The 22,750-nt window shown below is 40.0% G+C and overlaps 1 protein-coding gene across 4 annotated transcripts in view; it reads right to left on the reverse strand.

The window, feature by feature from the left end:
• The window catches only part of ehbp1l1a (EH domain binding protein 1-like 1a), a 50,682-nt gene extending 37,897 nt beyond the window's left edge, over nt 1-12,785 (reverse strand). For all 4 annotated transcript variants that reach the window (XR_003690950.1, XR_003690949.1, XR_003690948.1 and 1 more), the window contains exon 1: nt 12,508-12,785. Coding sequence is in view for 1 of the 4 variants with exons in the window: in XM_028564425.1 (XP_028420226.1) it covers nt 12,508-12,611 (104 nt within the window). In the remaining 3 variants the exon portion in view is untranslated. The remainder of the gene's footprint in view (nt 1-12,507) is intronic.
• Nucleotides 12,786-22,750: the final 9,965 nt, after the last annotated feature.

Here is a 22,750-nt window from a genome sequence, read left to right on the forward strand (position 1 = left end):
GCTGGCTTTCAGTACTCAGCATCGACATCTCCAGCCAAACAATGACTGTATTTGATCCTTTTGTAGCCAGATATCGTTAAAAAAAAAGAGAGAGACTATTTGCATGTTTCTTCTCGCAGCCAATCAACACAAGCGTCATTTTAAGTGACGTGTAAGTGATTGGCCCACTACTTCAGCAGCTACATCCTATACAGTCTGCGGAGTGGTGAAGTCCAGCACGTATGGTTTGGCAGCTATCGAGATGCTTCCACTCACATGATGGATATCAAAAAATTAAACGATAATAATGTTTACTAATTATAAGTAATGCTATTATTTATGTTACTTTTAGAGTTTTATTATTTCATTGTTGCACACATCATACCAGTGTATAAACTATATTATACTATATTAAGTATTTGTTAATGGTTACCAAATGATAAGTAAACCTTAAATAATAATTTGTAACTAGCCGCAGGAAAGAGCATTGGGGTCGTCCTCCCAGACAATCCAACTGTGTACACCTCGCGCTGCATCCCATCACCTCTTTCAACTGCTGCCTCCGGGGAGAAGATATAGGTCCATCAGGGCCAAAACTAGCCGGCTGGCCAACAGTCTTTACCCCCATACAGTCAGGTTGCTTAATGGACATACTACCCCCCCATTCCCCATTGGACATCCCTTTGTGACATAATGTCTCTGCCCATACACCATCAATACCTGTGACCTGGACATTGCATTGCTGCAAAAATACTACAACGATTTATCGATTGCACCATGCACTTTAATGGACATAGCACTTTATGGGGGTTTTCTAGAGGGATTTATGGGAAGTTAACTTAGGTACAAAGTCATTCTAGGGGTATTTATGGAGAGTTAAATTAAATTAGGTACAAAGTCATGGGTAAATTCTTTTCATGGGGACATATATAGATAAGGCAAACGGGTGAACAGCTTAAAATTATATGCCTGTCTGTTTGTTTTTGCTCTAACAATATTTCATTGTTATGATGTAGCAATGACAAAAAATAAAAACTGAACTGAAACTGAACTGAAACTGAACCAACAATAAACATTATTTGGATGGTTATTATAGTAATATATAAGTTGAAACTGATGACTATAATACCTTGTTAATGGTTAATAAATTGTAATTGTAAAGCATCTAAACATTATTTAGTAGGACTGGACGATTAACTGAAAATGTATTAACATCGAAATTCTGAAGCTGTTATCGACGTATTTTTCCCATGACGATAACTTTGATAATATATTCCTGTTGATAGGCCTACTTTCTCCTTAAAAACATTCTACCACGTGTGTAGTCACGTGACTTGGCCCGGACCAGTCAGCGGCATGGAAAGCATAATGGAGGATAACTTAAACACCAAGTCCGAGTCAACTGAGCAACTTGTGCCCAAACAAAAACAGTGTCCGTCGTCTGGAAATATTTTGGCTTCAAAAAAAGATGATTTAGAACAACGTGACTAATTATCGTTCATTTATCGTTATCGAGGTAAAACGTGCAATCAATCGTGATTTTGATTTTAGGTCATATCATGCAGCCCTATTATTTAGCTATTAGTGCACAAATAATCAAATTTAATCATATTTAATTTAATAATCATCTTTTTTATAGATCACTAAATGGGGCCAAATTAATGTTACTTGATGCTTTATTAAACCACTTATTAATCATTAACTAATTATCATAAGCAATAGCTGTAACTTTATAATAACATCCAAATAATGTTTATGGATGTTTACCAAACAATGATTAACCAAAAGTATTAACCATCTATCTAAAATTATAAACCAACTGTTTTAAACTACACTAAACTAGTAATATACATTCTAACATTTTAAATCAACATTATAAATCATAATTTAATTGTTTTTTTAACAGTAAAATAATGATTAACTAAAGCCTAACTAACTAGCAATGTACCATTTATTAATGGTTACTATAGAGTGTTGAATATCTTTGCGTTATCACGTACACTGTACGTGCCATGGATACTATTTTTTCATTGCATTGTAGCAATTGTTTATGGTACTAAAAAGTGTATAAATCTCACACTGAGAATTTGCACACTCAAAATGCGAAAAGTAAATATAGTGTACTATTTAGCAGAAGTGTGTCACTTCAGAAGCAATCTAGAGTTGTGTTGGAAACCGTTCCCTAATTCACCCACTCACTATTCCCTATATAGTGTTTATTAAATAGTCAACTATGTAGGAAATGACCAAACGAGATTTCAGACACTCACTGAAAACATTGTTGCGTCAGTAGATGCGCCGGTGAGGCGGGGGCGCTCCCAGCATCATGTAAACAAATGGGAGTAATATGCAGGGTATATCGTATTGTACACTCAAATTAGCTGTGCATTGTGGGTATATTTTATAGTGGACTATTTTGAATGAAATTAACCGCTGAGAATTTGAACACCACTACAGAATGGGGAACCTACAATATAGTGCACTATTTCCATGATAGGGAACGGTTTCCAACACAGCTTAGGAGTCTAGAGCCACACTAGCTGCTCTGTCTGGTTCTACACAGGGCCAGCAGCGCTGTGAGCTAAATGCTAATGTCAGCACGCTAACATGCTCACGACGATGATGTTAACAGGCTAGACGAAAACTCAGGGGGATCACTAAAGTGATTACAATTCACCCTGTGGGAAACATGGCATTTCGTGGAAATCCATCCGACGGTTGTTGGGATATTTCATTCCGAACCATCTTCAAATTCCATGTAATCTAATTATGTAGTCCGAGGGAGAGCACAGGCCCAGGGAAAGCACTCAGCATGCACACAAGCCCATCTGTGAGCTTTCAAAAACATTGAGGCTAAGAGCCCAGCCGGGAGAAAATGTAAATCATGTGACTGTGTGAGCGAGGAAATCAGAGATAGAGTCTCCTGAGGATGAACAGATCTGATTCGCTGTGTGCCTCTGTGTGTGAGAGAGTAAAAGGAGAGGGAGAGAGGAGGATACTGTAAACACTGCAAACATAACTGTATGAATAGTGGGAGACCTCACAAAGGACTCATTGCATTATCCTGGGAGAGTTTAGAGCAGCAGCTTGACGTGAGAAGAACACCTTAGGAATAACAGAACCAAGAAGTGGGTGAAGCCATATTGCTGTGAAATGCGGCCTGGGGCCACATTAGGTTTCCGTTTGACTCACACTCTGCTCTGAAAAAGAAGGATGTGGTGCGATGATTCCGAAAGAAATCAACATTGATCAACAGTGTACAAGTGTCTCACAAACTGGCTCATAGAATGTAATGAGGTAGTCCAACGCAAGGGATTTACTTAAAACCATTAGCATTTATTATACTAAGGCTGAAGATGGCCAGGACAGCCTCTAAGGACAGACGGGAGCTGACATTAGTTGTCTGGAAGTGTGATATAGTAGCCTGACGTGGTCATACTCAGATTCTAGTCAGAATATGAGTCTGATGCTGCTCCACTGGGCTGTGATTATGGGGCGTGTTTCGACCGAACCAGGAAAGAAAATGCCTCTGCACTCAATTGGATAGACCTACAACCAATCAGAGCAACGGATAGACCTACAACCAATCAGAGCCACGGAGTCAAAGGCAGGCTTCAACAGAGCAAAGGCAGAGGCGGCAGTTTCCGTGTCGTGTGGACGGTGTGGCAATGTGTATACATACGGGACCGCGGTTCTCTGTTCCTCTTTTAAAATTAATGATATCGATAATCGATATCTTCTATAACAGCCATCTTTGTTGTAAACAAATGCAACCCAAGCGCTCTCTGGTGACGTGGTTGATTGTGTTACTGTTGATCATCTGTCCATCATTGTAAAAAAGCCCGCCCTGACAATTTGATTGGTCCGAACAGCTCTGGTTCGAGCATAGTTGCTCCACAACGGATCAAGTCCAGACCGAACTTCCCAACCTCATATGTTGTGGGCGGGGGCTAAGTTCGGCTGGCATTCAGGCTAGTGATATAGGGCTGTTGGAACAAATTCCAAAAGTCGAAAATAATTTGAATAGGTAATCTTTTCTGACAACAATGCTAATGTCAGTATTTTTTCTTTTTGAAATTTACATTCCGTGACAGAATTTATGTTTATGTTTTGATCTGGGTGTTGTTATCAACGGCCCAGTTTGACAGGCAGGCCGGGTTGCCAGATATACCTGTAAAAACGTAAACCCAGCACGCTACAGCTGTAACGGTAGAACAGCCATGAAAGCAGCAAACAAACGAACAGGATCAACGGAGATAGATTCTACATGACATAAAAAAAAAAAAAAACAGCATGTTTCTAACAGTTGCATGACCAGAAACGTAACAACCACCTGGTAAATATTGGAGATGTATTTGAAAAGGACGCAGAGTTGGATTATTTTCTCCTGAACAGGTAAGCATTAGCTTCAGGCTAATTTATCACAGCTACTAGGGACGGGCATTTCTTGTCATTTCAACATTTGTGTACTCACATTGAATTATATAGCTAGAGTACCCGAGTTGGTTACTCGCAAAAACAATTGAGACACTGCCAGTAAAGTGATCCCGACTGGTCCTGGCTAACGCCGCCATGCTAACCCTGCTAACTGTTAACGTTACCGGGAGGACCAGGCAAGCGGGCCATGGCTGTTTACAGCGTGTAATTCAGCGGCTGGAGCCGACAACGGTGAGTTATTTTAAACCACGAGAGGGGGGCTGTAAATCGGAAAGAGAGGACTGTGAGTTTGCAGTGTGTTTAGCGATTGTTGCCGTAATTCTAAGCCAATGAAGTGTGTTCCGTCGGCAAGGTAGTGGTATTTTTAGCGTTTCGTATTGTAATTCTAAGCCGAGGAAGTGTGCCTGACTGGCGTGTGGCGAGGACAATAAGGTTGTTGTGTTTTTAGCGGTTCATACTGTAATTTTAAGCCAAAAAAAGTGTGTCTGTCAGTTGGTTACAGAGCTCCGCGTGACTGTCAATATAGCCAGCATCTACCGTTAGCTACTCCGCTGTGCTGTGGAGTAATGTCTGGCTATGTGAGACTAGCATCTAACGTTAGCTACTCCGCTGTGCTGTGGAGTAATGTCTGGCTATGTGAGACTAGCATCTAACGTTAGCTACTCTGCTGTGCTGTGGAGTAATGTCTGGCTATGTGAGACTAGCATCTAACGTTAGCTACTCTGCTGTGCTGTGGAGTAATGTCTGGCTATGTGAGACTAGCATCTAACGTTAGCTACTCTGCTGTGCTGTGGAGTAACGTCTGGCTATGTGAGACTAGCATCTAACGTTAGCTACTCCGCTGTGCTGTGGAGTAATGTCTGGCTATGTGAGACTAGCATTTAACGTTAGCTACTCCGTTGTGCTGTGGAGTAATGTCTGGCTATGTGAGACTAGCATCTAACGTTAGCTACTCTGCTGTGCTGTGGAGTAATGTCTGGCTATGTGAGACTAGCATCTAACGTTAGCTACTCCGCTGTGCTGTGGAGTAATGTCTGGCTATGTGAGACTAGCATCTAACGTTAGCTACTCCGCTGTGCTGTGGAGTAATGTCTGGCTATGTGAGACTAGCATCTAACGTTAGCTACTCTGCTGTGCTGTGGAGTAATGTCTGGCTATGTGAGACTAGCATCTAACGTTAGCTACTCCGCTGTGCTGTGGAGTAATGTCTGGCTATGTGAGACTAGCATCTAACGTTAGCTACTCCGCTGTGCTGTGGAGTAATGTCTGGCTATGTGAGACTAGCATCTAACGTTAGCTACTCCGCTGTGCTGTGGAGTAATGTCTGGCTATGTGAGACTAGCATCTAACGTTAACTACTCCGCTGTGCTGTGGAGTAATGTCTGGCTATGTGAGAAAAGCGTCTAGCAACATTGTTGTGAATGCTGCGGTCTCAGCCTGGCAACCTCCGTGAACTTCGAGTCTGGGCAGGAGGGGGCGGAGGAGACGACTCTCCAGTATTTTGAATTGGTAGTGCAGTAACTATTTTAACCGCTAGCTGCCAGTATTACATACAATATTACATATTGCACCTTTAACATTATCAGCGCCATTTCAGGTGTGCTGACTTTCAGTTTTGTAAAATCTTTTTTAAACTGCTGTTTTTTTCCAATTTGACCAAATGTCTCACTTTTCATGTTTCTTGACCTGTTTGACTTTGTTGTAGCCATGTTTCTAAATCTCAGTGATTACTTTGGTGAGTGAGAACTGATAGAAAACTACAAACATAATAATAAAGCCAAATTGTTATTAACCAGAACTGGAAGTTGAACAAATGGCAAGAATCAAGTTTAGCAATAATACTGGTGCACATGATCAACTACTGGCAGCTTGAATCCAAAAAGTATTGAATCCATAATATCAGTATAGGCCTTCAAAGAGCCCTACTGCTCCAAGACTGGGGGACAGTGGGTCTCCTTTTCATGTCGCATGACCCTCATAATGAATGTGTGGATTGGTGAGAATGGTTGTGAATGAGAGAGAGAGAACAGAAATAGACACATCTGAACTTCACAGAGGCTTAATAGCATACCCTACACCTGCTGCACTGTTTATCATAGACATGTTCCTGTGCTGTTGCAACACGCTGACCTACAAGTGTTTTTAGCCCATGTATATCTGTAGATGAGTGGTTTGCAGAGTAGAGCTTCTCAAGACAGAATACATGTCATTTACATAAGACGCTCACATCAGACCCGGTCGCTGCAAATAACTTGAGTGTTTTTTCATCAGCTTGAAGTACGAGGTGTTTGAGCTTTACCATATGTGGGAAGGCTGGATGGAGTGAGGGGAAGTTGTTGATCCTACCAGACGGTCTAAACACTCTTACTTCAGTGTAGGTGGCTTGTGCTTATCAGTTCAGGAAGACAACCCGTCTAGCTGATCCACATTTTACACATTCTTATCACAGACTGTAGGAAACGCAGCCGTGCTGTCTGGGATGTCACCCAGTGACTGAAAGTCATTTGTGATTTGAAAGATTCAAAAATGACATCCCTTTTCTGTGATGCAGCCTTCAAAACCAGGAACAGACAACACTTGAGTGTCATATTGCAATATTACGATATCTAAAATTGAAGAACATATCTATCGATGTCACTATAATATTGATATATTGCCCAGCGCTACTAGGTAGGTGTGTGCAGACAGTGACATTTCCCTCACTCCTATTGGCTTTATTGTACCTGTTTAGGGAGGATCAAATGGTTGTCAGATCAGACAGAAGACACCTGCATGATCTTTCACTTCAATGTGACCACTGCTCTAATATAAAATGGTTGTAACTTCGAACATTTTTCACACCTGGAAAAATCCTGTCTCATACAAGTCTTTACTGCTGTGCAATGGTGTAGTGTCTTTAAGCATTAAAGGAACAGCTCAACATTTTTGGATTCACTCCCTGTCAGGAAGTGAGATAAGAAGATACATATCAGCCTCATGTCTGTGTGTTGAGTGTGGAGCTGGACTGGAGTCAGGGTGTGGTTAGCCTAGCTTAGCATAGAGACTGTAAACAGGTGGAAACAGCCTAGCCTGGCTCTTTACAAAGATCAAAAATACACCTACCTACGGCTCTAAAGCTCACTGATTAACACGTTGTATCTTGGTTAGTTATGTGCTGAAACTATTTCATAATTTCCTAACGGCTGCAGTTCCTGGAGTTTGACGTCACAGTGAGGTTGGATTGGTACCCTCATACCCTGTACAGAAACCAACACCTGTGCTCACCGACTGAGATGCTGCACAGAGGTAGCCTAATTGGTGAATGGTTGCTTAAGTTAAGTAATAGCTCCAGCATGTAACTCCCCCAAAACCACAAATTGTTGATTTACATTTTTAGTTTCTGTACGGATTAAACAAGAGGCAAGATGTTATTTAGTATAATTCTGGCTTTGTCGCTGATTGCCAGATACAATCAGTGAGAACAGGTTTTAGTCTCTGTACACATACAGGCACGATGGTATTTCTGAGCCCAGCAAGCTCTTTCCCCCTGCTTCCAGTTTCTATGCTAAGCTAGGCTAACCACATCCTGACCCATTGATTGTAAATGTAGATGGATGATACGTCTCCACTTCCTCCAACTCTACAAAAATGGAGCTAGAGTCTGGCAATCCAGATGTTTTGGCTTCACCAAAACAGTCTATGCATCAACCCCTGGTCCTGACTCTCCATGCTTAAAACACAGACATGAGATTGATATTTATCTCCAATATTGAGAATTATTATTGTTATTATTAGTGCAGCAGTGAGTATAAGCCTTCCACCTAAGCATTTACACACACTGTAATGATATGACACATGATATCTGGGTTCAGGCTGGAGCTCGCTGCTGTGTGTTCTGTGCTTTCAAAGCATCACGTGATCTTATATAAAGTGTGAACATGTACAGACGCAGCCTCAAAAGGAGCTGCTCTGGGTAATGTTGTTGAAGACATCAAGGAGGGAGTCTGGGTTTGAAACCACTGTAAACCTCAGAGTGTAAACACTTCAATCTAAACAGTTATCAGTCACATACAACCAGATGGTCATCAAGGTCTGGACGATAGACTGTATATAGTCTCGCATTGCCAGACCCTCCTCCACAGCACTGCGGAGGACAGTCTGGCTAGTCCACACAGCATTCCGGGATGGGAGAAAAACGTGCTCTGGTTTATTGGCATTATTTAAAACCATTCACAATCTTTGTGGCCAGCGCTAAGCGCCGGACAGAGCCACGGTGACGCTGCAAAATAGCCTCGGGAAGGAACTTGTTTTGGTGGAACAGGTGTATGTTCAAAAGTGGCTTTAGTCGTCGGCACTGGAGCAATCCCGCGCGATCGTAGGTGGACCTAAACTTTCAGCCCTTCCCTCTTCAGGGAAGAGTGAAGCGTCTGTGCTAAGCTAGGCTAGCGGTGGATGCGTCAGACAGAGTTACAACACACACAGAGATGAGAAGGGTATGTATGGACTTATCTAACTCTGGGGGATACAGTGAATAAGACAAAGTCCCAATAAGTCGGCGTGTTCCTTTAAAGGCAATAAAGTAAAAAAAATTAAAAATAAATAAATGAAATGGATTTTTTAAGTGGGCCTTTAAGTTGGCTAAAATAGGTTTTGCTGTTGACCCTGCCCAGAGCTCATACAACCCCATTTCAAAATAGCCGAACTATCCCTTTAAGCCCTGGGACACTGTGTGATCTCTGCTGTCATTTCTATTAACGTCTATCGTTGAAACATTATGGAAGCTCATATCTGCCAAGACAAGATAAAAAACTGATGAGTAAGGGTTGATACACTACTAACGTTAAGTCAAAATTATGAGACAAATTAAAACTCACTTCCTAAATCAAACTTTTATAAAATTAGAACATACGTACTAGGTAATAATCAGGAGATATTCAATGAAAATGTAGGCTTACTATTTCAAAATTATGAAACAATATGAGATAGTAAGAAGGTTGTAGCCCGACCGATATAGGTTGAGGCTGATATTGATATCTATATTTGACAGTTTAAAAATATTATGGGCCAAAATTTGTTTTGTTTTTAAACATCCCGTAACAAAAATACACATTTTTGATAAAGTGCCCTTACATGTTTTAACTATTGTGAGCTATAACTGTACTGAGTAAATTTTTACAGTTGAAACTGTCGTGTTGTGGCCGAGTTGGCTCAGCGGGTAGAACGGCCGCACGTATACTGAGAGGTTTATGCCTCGTCGGCACAGAGGTCAAGGGTCCGAATCCGACCTGTGATGATTTCCTGCATGTTCTTCCCCCTTTCTCACCTAACTGTTCTGTAAAATTAAAGGTGGGAAAGCCACAAAACATAATCTTGTCAATGTGAAGGCCCATTTGTGTCACGTCCTGTTGTGTTCTCAAACCCCTTTGGCTGGTGTCGGGTGCAAATTTTGATCCCTGTTTCTAAGTAAAGTAAAAGGTGTGAGATAGTAGTCATGGGCAGTCAAAATCTTAGATACAATAAGTCAACATTAACTAACTAGACAGAAATTATGATTTAGTAGTCAGCCCAAAATGTTCATAGTATTAAAAGTTAGCTATGGAATAGTATCATAATTTTGACAAAATGATCTCTAATTATCAAATAATTACTAATTTTGCTTTAAAATTTGATAATTTTGACTTACTTTGACATATTTATTACTATTTCACAATGTTGACTAGAGCTGGGCAATGTATCAATATTATATCAATATCGTGATATGAGACTAGATATCGTCTTAGATTTTGGATATCGTCATATGACACAAGTGGTGTCTTTTCCTGGTTTTTCCTGATGTCATTTTCTGAACTTTCCAGACTGTTGTAACTGTTTTATTATGTGCCTTTACCCACTTAGTCATTGTATCCACATTACTGATGATTACTTATCAAAAATCTCGTTGTGGGGCGCCCAGATGGCTCGGTTGGTGGAGCGGGCGCCCATGTGTGGAGGTTTGCTGTGGCCAGGGGTTCGGGTTCAATTCTGACCTGCTGCCCTTTTGCTGCATGTCGTTCCCCCTCTCTCTCCCCTTTCATGTCTAAACTGTCCTATCAAATAAAGGCCTTAAATGCCACAAAAAAAAGAACAAGCAAAGTGTGTCAATCCTCACACACTGTGTGATGTCAGGATCTACCAGGCTGAACCAGAAACATGTTGATGCTGGTCGGTGTGTATGATTCTTCTTAGATAGTGCAGAACAGAGTGACAGGAAGGTAGGCCCGCCACCATACAAGCCAGGGCTGGAGGATTGAAAACACATGCTGACTGCACCATGAGTAATGATAATGGAATTAAAGGAACTCTGGCAGTGCCAAGACTGAAACAGTTAGACCAACTACTCAAAGACTAACAACGGATGATTGTTGTTTATGGCTCGGATCTACCTATATATTGGGTAGGAGACATTTTCCACCTAAATAATGTTGAAATGTCACAATATTATGAAGAACACAAAAGCAAAAGACTATAACATGTCATAAACATGCACGCTTAACCAGGTGAGCTAACTTAATAACTTTAGTTTTATATTTGCTCAGAAGGTTAATTTCCCTAAATGAGTTTGTAGGGCAGAGTTTAACAGGGGCCCAACAAAATGTAAACATTTTGCGAAAGCACCAATTGTCAACCCTACAATAACGTCGCAATATGGATATCGAGGTATTTGGTGAAAAATATCGTGATATTTGATTTTCTCCATATCACCAAAGATCCTCTATACTAAAGATAACTAATAATTGTGTGAAATTCCTGTCCCCTAAAGGGGCGTGGCCTCATTCGAACGTGTACTGAACGTCGTGCGGCTGCATGAAAAGTTATATTTGAATAATTTATCAATATGTTCTTTTGCTAACGTTAGATTTGTACAGAGCTAAAATACATATTTGGCGCCACGCAGATTAGTTTTGTTAGGGCGTTCACCAACGTTAGCTGACGTTAGCTCCTCCGTGTCGCCAGATCTCGCGAGAGTTTGGTCCTGAGACAGAAACAGGTCTCAAACAAAGTTAATTTTCTCCTTCCGTGTCCGTCTGAAAAATGCCATTTTAGTGTCAGAATGTTCTGGGGATATGTGGCTTGTTGAAGAATGGGTCCAATATTTACTTTGGTGACTATGGGGCGAAAGAATCGCTCATAATCTGTCTTCACGGTCACTTCTCAGCTCTAGTTGTCAGAGAAAAATCATTGGTGGGTGAGGGGCGGGGTTATGCCCATCATTGTAAAATACTGGCTGCAGTCCTGGTTCTGATGGTGTGGGTGACCACATCCTTTGTCCACCTGCACACCTGACACTAACTGTTGTTCCAGAAATGATCACTTTTTCCTACAACCAGGTTATTTATTTAGCATGACTCCGGGCTGCTCTAGTTAACAGGATGCCATACCACATCTGTAACAACTTTATACACTCAATATTTACGCGGAAGTGATGGTGCGTGCTCTCTGGAGGAGCGTCATAATATCTTTTTAAACACCAGGCTGCATGATTAACATAAGAAATGCTTCCGATAAAAAAAATAAAAAATACAAAAGTACTGATTATAGCAAATTCACAGTTTGGATTTTAATCCAAAACCATGCAACGGCACGAAGTCCGCAGAACGTGAATCGGGGACTGTAAGAGAAGCGTATTATTTCAAAAGTCTCAACTTTTAGAAACAGTTTAACGTTATGGGGTGTTCGCTTCCGCCCTTCTGTGTACAGTAAATAATGGCGAATGGTAATAATGATGGAATAACGAGCAAACCAGTATTTGTATTGTCAAAAATGCTGCTTGGCGTAAGCTTAACACTAAGGGTTTGACTGATCCCTCAAAGGCCATCTGGTTCTGTGGCGTACATGACTTTGCCGGAAAGAAAAATGTTAATATTTCTGAATGGAGTTTGGCATCACTTTCTCTGCCCATAACGACAAGGATGTCAGTCCGTTGAACACTTGAAGACAACACATTAGAGTGGGTTTGCCAAAGGAAAGGCAACATATACATATATATATATATATATATATATATATATATATATATATATATATATATATATATATATATATATATATATTAATGTTACAATAGTTACTTACCATTTCTTTGTACATTCTATAGTCAGTTCTTGAAATGAGGCAGCAAACTGGAACTTGGACGCTTTCTTCCCAACCCGCTGAAGCCGTTTCCAAACCGAAGTCATGGTCGGGCTTGTCAAATAATTCTCTCAAAGACACGATGAACCGATAATAAGACGAAGAAATTGTGTGTCCCCGCCACCGTGTCCTTCCGCTGGGACTCACTGGGGGAGACTGAGAATCTCCACCTGTCTCACTGACAGCTCCTCTGCGGCGGTGTGTGACCCACTCCTCACCGGCGTCCACTTCACAGGCTACAAAACAAACACACGCCTCAAGCTAGCGTCAAGCTAGCTACAAGATGAACCGGAAAACGGAATACTATGACTTTCAAAATAAAGCCCTCTTAGAGTGCAGGTTGTCAGAGGTTGTGTACAGGCTCTCTAATGACAAAAAGTCATTTTTTATTTTTTTATGTACCAACACAAAGGTGTTAATGGTGTTTCAAAGGTCTCATCACATTGCCACGAATACAATTATGGGAAAGAAAAACTTTCATTTATTATTTAGTTGGTAATCCCTATACTGAAAACATCATGTTATTATTGAGTACATGGGATAGTAACACATTAACAAAACAGACCTAATTATTATTATTATTATTATATTATAACAGTTATAACATTACATACTTATACTTTAAAATAAAATATTTTATTAAGAATCTTCTATATTTACAGATTCCATCTCTATTTTAATCTTACATTACGAAGTATATCATAGTTCACAGCAAAAAGGACAATAGAAAGCAAATCATTATTACTGAAATGGCACATTTAACAAATCTGCTTTTGTTCTTCCAACGTGACAAACTGTCCAGGTTCAACGGTGAGTTATTAAATACCAGACCTCAACTAGGGTTAGTAAAGATCTTCCCTTCTGAAACCACTAATAACCAATACTTGAATCTGCGTATGTAATACCCATTGTGTTTTTTACCTGTGCAGTATAATATAATCTTCCCCCGGTTGCTAAAACCCACAAATTCCCCAAACCAATCCAGAGGTCAGTGTTCTTGAGCTATGGTCATTCCACCAGTGGGATATTGTGGCATTAATTAACTCTACACATGACCCACGGCATGAGCTGTGTGCAAGTATTTTTTATTACAGTTAAAGATTGAACTGATGAACCAGGAAAGTACTGAAGTTAAATGCATTTATTATTTACTTAAAATCATAATCTAATTTAAAAATGACTTCCTGTTTCACAAGAGTCTATTGTGGCCGGCTTGACAGAGCCAAGATGGTTATTAGGCAATATACTATGCTTTACATAGTCACACCTACAATAGCCTGCATTGCCAGACCTGTCTCCACATTGCTGTGTTAGCACTGCAGTACACCTACGATGACTTCATATTCTGCAGGATCATCTAAAAGCAATAATAATGGGATGTTGTTGATATGTGGTGCTTTAGTCACCAAAGCTTTGAAACATTGGTAGTAATCCTGCAAAAGGTATAAAAAGGATAATTCAATTCAATTCAATTCAATTTTACGTTATAGTATCAAATCATAACAAGAATTATCTCAAGACACATTACAGATAGAGTAGGTCTAGACCACACGCTATAATTTACAAAGACCCAACCATTCCAGTAATTCCCCCAAGAGCAAACATTTGGTGCAACAGAAATAAAATACCATCATGTTCAGTTGGGGTTATTTAGCTGAGCGCCACAGGCCGCTATATGTTCCTAGGCGACTATTACCAGCCGGGAAAGTGATGCTGGTATTGTTTTCACCCGGTGGTGTAGTCTAGTTTTTTGTAGTGAATAGGCCTATACTGTAATATTTTCCCTCCCAGCATTAGCCTCGCCCGTCTCAGAGCAACAACCCCATAGGTTTTTTGTAACGTTACCGAGTAAAGCTTGGCCTCATCTGGCTCATTTTCTGTAGTTTCTGTAGGCTAATGTTAACGTCTGCTGCAGTAGCTTCAGGGGCCGGTTTACCAAAACACTGAAAGAGTGTAGTTTAAATTCGCTTTCGTTTTATATATCTACTTTAGTCATTCACATTAGTTCATTTCAAATTTGCGCAGAGAATGACCGCCAAGTGTTGTTGTTCCTGGGCGCCTCGCAACACAGAACTCATGAACGTAAGTGTGAAAGTTCATCGTTACGTAGCGTTTTCCTTGCGTTTTTGCGTTTTTCCATATACCTGCGTATCACGTAGACCACGCCACTGTTTTCACCTACTGTGGCAGGAACTACCGCAGAGGCAAGTTTGGAGTACTTTGTTAAGTGTTTATATGTCTGTCTGTCAGCAGACACATTTTGTCACCACGATGGCGTCATAACCGTGCTAGTCTGGTGCTTTGCCAGACCATCCACACGCTCCGGAGCACAGGAGGGTCTGGCTGGTCCACATAGCATTCTGGGATGGGAAGAAAACGTGCTCTGGTTTATTGGCTTTTCTTGAAACTAATCAAAATCGTCATGGGCGGCGCTAAGCTCCGCGCGGAGCTGCTGGAAAATAGTCGTGCAGACACATTGTAACTGGTCTGGGGGTCCTCCCCTTATCATATTTAGATATTTTCAAACATTTTATTTCCTGTGTTCTGGTGAATTAGTATGCACCAAAATTTCCGTAAAGGAAATTATTATTGTCCTGTACTGGTCCAAAAATGTTCTGCACGTGTTTCCAGATGGGGTTTCTTTTTAGGAATCATGTACATCTTAACAACAAATTTGTTAGAGAAGGGGACCTTGTTGAAGCTATGATCTACAAAGTTTCTACATAGAAGACATGAAACAGCATCTTTACTTTTACCGCTTCTGTTGTGTTTTTTAAAACAGTGATTTGTGAGTTCTCATGCAGCTGTGTATGCAGATATTATCAAGGACCGACTACAAAATAGAAATTACCTTTGTACGTGTCAGGGAAAGTTTCCCCGTGTCATGAGTCCCCCTCAGCAGGGGGGACTTTTCCAGTTAAGCCAAGTCTATTTATAATCTGGCGCTGACACATAGAGCAGCTGGGAATATAATGTAGCCTCCGATAGACACACACAGAGATAAACACCATGTTCACACTCTGAATGATAAAAGATAAATATCTCATATCATGCATTCATATTTCGATTTCCTTGTTGTGTTTTCCAAATATAATAATATATAATAAGTGTATTTTTAAGTATAATATAAGTATATGTAAATGATGTATACTTCTTGGCATAAGACTTCTGCCTGTAATATGCCTGATTTGAGTTGCACACTTAAATTCAAATAACATATTTGATTGATTGTTAATATAACAAAATTAATGCAGCTTTAAAATCTTTTATTACACTCTAACATAAGGAGGAAACTTCTGTAATAAGACCCCTTTCTGTTATCCTAGTGTAATTAGTTACAGTATATTCATGTGCTTTCCAGAATTGTATAACATCAACACCGCAAATTGAGGTTACTTCACAGGTTTTAAAACCATATGTATGTGATGGGTCCAGTTTACGCAGGTCAGATACCATTTTGTAAGTAAAGCTTGCAAAGTTAGTAGGAGATCAGTTTAAAGTAAGAATTAGCACGGATTCAGTACTTTTTGGGCCTGAGAACTTGATAACTAGGTCAGTCTCTGAATGTGTTCTTATCAGGAACTAAGCATTCAATACATAACAGGGAGGAATGTTTACATTAGTCTTAGTAATTATGCATCACAGGAATATGACTTTTGTTTTGGAGTTGCATGAGGAAGCTGTCTGAGTCCCCTGCTTTTTTCACTATACATGCTGATATTATCACACAATACAATGATCATTCATTTCCACAGCTATAGTGGTAGTATGAAACTACACTATATGAATGTCAAGCCACATGACACGCCTTGTCCAGAGTCTGAAAACAATACATGGATGAATTATGACCTTCTTCAAAGAATCTGAAGTGTTTAAATAAGGGGACAGAGATCTACATTTTCAGGCTTGTTGGTGAGTAAACTATTTCCATGGCGCCTTTGAAAACTAAAGTTGGAAAGGGCTTTACATACAGTAGATAAAATGACTATGCCTTAAAGTTTGGCAAGAATTTTAGGGAATTGTCAAACATAAAGTATTAAAACAAAATACATGCCAAAATACATTAAGACCAGGGTTGGAGCTCCGTGGGAGTCAGTGGGAGCTGAGCTCCCATAAGGAGGGGTCTGAGCTCCCATGAAAGCAGAAAAATTATACATCTGTGGGGGTCGCTAATACATTGCCAAAAACCATTATTTAATCACAAATAATGCATTTTTCAATGTAGTACTATTTACATTAAGGAGACAAAAAGAAATGTTTTCAAAGGGAACTGCACATCATATTTTCTCGTGAATGACAGTATGGCTTCACTTGACCACCAAGCCACCAGGTGAGCAGTAGAATATTGCACCAACTGTGCCTGTTAATAAGAGTGCGCGAGCCATAAAATTAGATTAAGTTTAGTTATTTTAAAGACCCCCACAAAGCTCAGATTAAAACTCAAACCCTGATAAGGACAAAATCAAACCTTTGGAGTAATACGTTGTCATGTAATAAGTTGTTTAATAAGCTTAAACAGTAAAAGCATGATCCCAGGAATGTGAAACTAAATTTGGGAAAAGATTGAATAAATATGTTCTCTGAATTTAGAGTCAGAGGCCTATGAGGGGTGGAAGTAACAAAAATGATTTGATAAAAATGAAGGTGAAGAATTGAAAAATAGAGTGATAAATTATCAAGTGATTTGATTAATTTAAGGCTGATTTAATTAAAACAGTGGTTATATGATGAAAACAAAGCCATGTTTCATAATTTTCCCCATTTTACATGCATCATTCACAACACATAGTTGCCATTTATCATTTAAAGGTAGAATATCTAGTAAGTATGGTTTTACTGTTAGTAAACACACCGTTTAAAGTTTGGCCATCTACCCCAGCTGTGACGAATGATGAATGTAAGATGGGGAAAATGATGAAACTCTATTTTTACGACTCACACACACACATGTATATATATATAAATATATTACCACGCTCTGGCGTTGACTGTTGGGAAATGTTGGGATCACATAAATCTGTCGATAAAAAAATGATTCTTATCAGCAGATATCTTACAACACCATGTGTTTATATGTGCTGTAATTATTCAGTTTGGGAAATCCCACAATCTCTACAAAGCTAACATTAGCTTAATTGACTCGCTGATTAAATAGGGAGGGATTAGAAATCGTCTCTGTTGTATTTAGTTTTTTTGATAGTGAATATGAATATGAATATGAATACAGTTTGATTATAACTTTTATTTTGTTGGTAACTGTTGTTAGTCCATGGTTAGCAGGAGAGGTGCCAGTTCGCCTCCTGCCCAGTTCACCTCCTCCACACTACTGAGGTGCCCTTAAACAGGGTTCACCCCCCACAGCTCAGGTTGCCATCCTATTAGCCCCCTCGCTCTGACATCTGACATACATTCATGCATGTGTATAGGTCCTGTTTGTACATGTGTGTAAAAAAAAGAACTGCCTTGAGTTATTTACAAAGTATGCCTTCTTCTTTTTCTTCTTCTAATTTGGCCAAAAGGTAGGCCAAAAACCATCGGGCCAAGTATCGAGCCTTGCGGTACCTCACATGACAAAAAAACAGAGGAAGAAACAAACAACAAACAACTACTAGTTGTATCATATTATTGATCCCACAGGTGGCCAACAAGACAACAAAGGACATCAGCTCCACATATTTGCAGTCCTACATGGTCTGTCTGTTGCTAAGTGATTTATCTGGCTCCCAGGCTAGTTTATGGTGTTTCCGTTTTGAGACTGAACCTCCCTGTCAGTGGCCTTCCATCCTCACTGTCTTCCAGCAGTTCACTCTGCATGCACGCTGGGAAACAGCTGCATTTGGGTGGGTAAAAATAAAGCAAGAAAGAAGACAGAGCGGAGGGGAGTCTCTACATGTGGGAATAGCAGTTTTTTAAAGTTGGTGTTTTGCCTCATGGTGAGGTTATGTTTATCTGAAAAACTATTCTGGGAATTGCATTTCCTGGTTCCTGTAGTTCAGTGACAGCTCTTAACTAGGAAATGAATGGATTGTGTCACATTAAACAGGGGTTGTCCCTGCATATAGGAATGGTGGTTAAAAGACATAACAGACAAAGTGCTTCCGGAATTTCGACTTTTCATAGACTACAAAGCATGTTTGTTTAAAGCTTAAATTCAAGTTCATGGTTTATGGGGATGGGGAGGGGGCCATGGTGGCAACTATGAGGTGAAGTCATTCCTAAACAATCCACTTCCTGTCTGCAGGCCAGCCACCAGTTGGTGTGCATCCTGTTTTGGAGTCCAAGGCATCACAATGTAATTAAGTGTACATTTTGACCATTATACAGCAAATGTTGACTGTTATCAGGGTTATCCACAAATTATAATCCATTACATAACTACCTAATACAATAGTGGTTGCCTATGAGACTCTTAAATTTAATTGTAATTGTAATTTATTTATTTGAACAGGGACAGTGCACAAAAAAACATTAATAGGGGCGCCTGGTTAGCTCAACAGGTAGAGCAGGCGCCCATATATAGAGGTTTACTCCTCGACGCAGCGGCCGCGGGTTCGACTGTATTTGCTGCATGTCATTCCCTTCTCCCTCCCCTTTCAAGTCTAAACTGTCCTATACAAATAAAGGCTTAAAATGCCCCAAAAATAATCTAAAAACAAAACATTAATAGATGTCTTGTGCCAGGTTGTAGCAAATTGCTAGTTTCCGCCTGAAAACTTGAATGAGATATTTATTTATGTTTTATTACCTCTTTATGATTTCCCTTCTCTATTTTTTGGTTTTCTTTTTACATGAGCTCACTAAAACACATGAGAGAATAAGATATTAAAGTTAAAAATCTTCCTTTCTAGGTTTTGATGAACATGTACTTGAGATCTACCAATGGTGGAGTAATCATATCCCTGTCAGTATCATGCCTCACAGTTCCATCTATGACCTTTGTAAATATAGCCTGGCTAAGCCAAACACCTGTGAGCTGTCTGTCAGAAGTAAAGAGAGGGCAACAAGCAGCAAGAACATGCGCCACAATATATTTATAAGGTCACAGAACATTGTGCTGTCCCTGCAGGCAGCCACGATGCAACAGTCTATGGTAGAGTCACATGTATGGTCTTTGACTACACACCGTGACATACTATGGCATCATATGGTGTTAAAGGATTTAATGTTATATATGTACCAGATGGTTGCTAGATGTTTGCAATGGTGGTTGGTGGGGTGTTGCTAGTTGGCTTTAGGACAATGGTTGAAGGCAGCTCACAGATTTCAAATTAGTCCGATTTGAAAGATTTCAGAAATGGTTTTAATAAAAGGACCCAATCAGGACCAAGCCAAGCTTGTGTTGAGATAGTGGAGTTAGTCATTGTCAGTATATATATATATATTGTCAGGTGTATTGTTTAAGCTGCAAATTCTAACATTAAATTATTAAATGTTACACCAGGAAGCCAAATATTAGCAATATCTTGTGTAAACAGCTATGATGATGTGGATGGTGCAGTACTTGAATTGTTTTACAATAAAACAATATTGATCAGCTTTACAGTTTTAAGTATTTTTTGTTTCCTTTATTTGCGTTGTTGTCACACGCAGATATTGTTTTAATCGTTCATGTATTGGTTTTTTTAACAATAAACTACAAGTGATTTTTTTTCATATTGCTTATAGTCATTATGTTCTCATGAAATTATTGTTTAGTGCAGCTTTAAAGTTAGCCTTACAGCAGTGGTAGTAACAGCAGTAGGAAGGAGGCTAACAGTTATACCATTGCGAGTGAGTCCAACAGCTTTAAGCCAACAGCCACTTCGCTTGAGGTAACATGGTGTTTATAATGTCACCTGGTAAGCTTTGAGCTTTGGCAGTACTGGGGACAACAGTTGCCCGTGACAACAGTTGTCCATGGTATTTGACACAGTGTTTGACTCAGCTGTGAGGAGGCTCATGTGTCCGGTGACCAGCCATCACGAGGCTGTCATTACCATCAGTCATCTCTGTGTCTCTGCCATAGGGCCGAGCCTCAGCGCAGCGCTACTGACTGCTGTCTCAAGGAGGAGAGGACTTGAGGAATGAATGCACTCAACAGTGACTCAGCTGAAAACACAACACCAACAAAATATGATATTCCCCTATTCCTGCTTTCTGACTATACAAATGCATATTTGCTGTCCCAAAACACTTTCCCCCTGCTTAGCTGGTTTGTTGGTTTTAGTTCCAATATTCCATATTTTTCATTTGAGCTCTTGTTGACAAATTGGTGGTGCGGGACATGTTTAGTCTAGCTTAGCATAAAGACTGGGAGAGTGGGGAAGCAGTTAGCCTACCCTCATTAAAAGTGTGTGTGTGTGTGTGTGTGGGGGGGGCTTCATGGTTTGGGCCACTACAGGGTACAATGATATTTTAGATTATTTTAATAGTGTTCTTCCAACATTTTTTCAACAGTTTCTTTGGTTCAGCTCCATAAAGAAAAGGTTTTCCCAGTTTGGTGTGAAAGAACAATGTGACTGGCCTGCACAGAGCCCTGACCTCAACCCCATCCAACATTTTTTGGGATGACCCGAATAGTCAATTACAGGCCAGGCCAAGCCTTTATTTGGGCTTGGCCCACAAACCGCGGGGCCCCAATATTCCCAGGGTACCTGCATGTGGTTGTTGGTAATTTAACTGCAGATTCGTTAGGTAATTTGTACTACTATAATACATAAAAACTGAGGCGGTTATAAGATAACCTTGTTGCCCTGTCTTGTAGCAGCTTCCTGTGTGAAAATCAAGTTTTAATACCTTAATTATTTTGGTTTATATCATGCTCACATTGTAACTTTTCCTATAAAGTTGTGTATGAAATTGCCACAAACTAACTAACGTACAGAAACCTTGGTAACAGGTAGTGTTACACTAGCATAGGAGTATCGGTTGGATTTTGGATGTCTGGGCATATGATAAAGCTGCCATGCGTAGTCTGCTGTGTGCTCTATATTTCATAGGACCTTTGTGATGAGTCCAAGTAATATTTAACTAACTAACCTTTTTAGGCTGACGTAGATATTGATGTTGTATGACTGATTAAATGTCAGTGTGATTGTAAAAACCCCCAAGAGCTCAATATTGATAGTCAAAATGAATATTAAAAAGTTGATCTATTGGATTTTCTAGTCTTTCACTGAACAATGAGGTTGATATAACTATGTTTTTTCACAAGATGCATATCAAGTATCTCCACCCTGTAACCTGAATGTGTACACTTGACATGACAAAGACATGACTGAACAACATTGATGACCTCATACATGCGTAAAAGCGAGTGCGTGTGAGCGTGTGAGCGTGTGAGCGTGTGAGCGTGCATGCGTGCGTGTGTGCTTGCGTGTGTGTATGTGTGTGTGAGGGACGGGCGAAAGCTGACAGTGGTTGGCACAGGCTCAAATTGATGGCGACTCCCTCCCACAATCCTCTGTGCCTTGCACAAACACAGCCATAGTAGGAGAACACACAACAGGCCTCTGTTACAGCTCCATGTAAAGCAGTCTGCACCTTCAGTTAGATGGTTCATTAAAGGAGCATTCACTCCAAGCGTACTGTTCCAAAGCACAGGATCTGTGGAGTGACGGAGGTCAATCAACCGCAATCATTTTAGGTTGAATTTCTGCCATTATTGAAGTTCATTAGAATTTTTTTGAAAAGCTGAAATTATTCTGGGATTTTCTGTCCATATTCAAACCTAAATGTATCAATTAAGATCTTAAAGGGGAACTCATTTCATCATTTCAAGTATTCCCAGGTGTTGGAGAGTACTACATATGTAGTTGTATAAAGCCTTTAGTGTCTCCAGAGGGAGATTTCACACAGCTTTGTGGCATCTGATAAATGTCCTAGATAAAGTTGGCGACTACAAATTTGAAAATGAAACAAATCTTGAGGTGTGGTGTTAGAAAGGACTGATCTTAGCAGTGCTCTATAGCTCCTCATCTGTGCTGCAGGCTCTAGGCTACATTAGCCACTACTAGCATGACACACCCCAAACTCCCAGCCGGCTGTCGATGGTTTAGTTGCATTTTGGGTAATGTAGGCACCAGGTTTTGACCAGGAAGAAGAATGGGTGGAATAAAAAAATACGATATTTCTGGTTCTGCTGCATTGATTTTAATCTTTTTTTAGCTGTCTATCGTGAGTGCAATGATAAATCATTGCAGGACTT

Source organism: Perca flavescens, chromosome 19, assembly GCF_004354835.1.
Source record: "Perca flavescens isolate YP-PL-M2 chromosome 19, PFLA_1.0, whole genome shotgun sequence".
Classification (NCBI taxonomy): domain Eukaryota; kingdom Metazoa; phylum Chordata; class Actinopteri; order Perciformes; family Percidae; genus Perca; species Perca flavescens.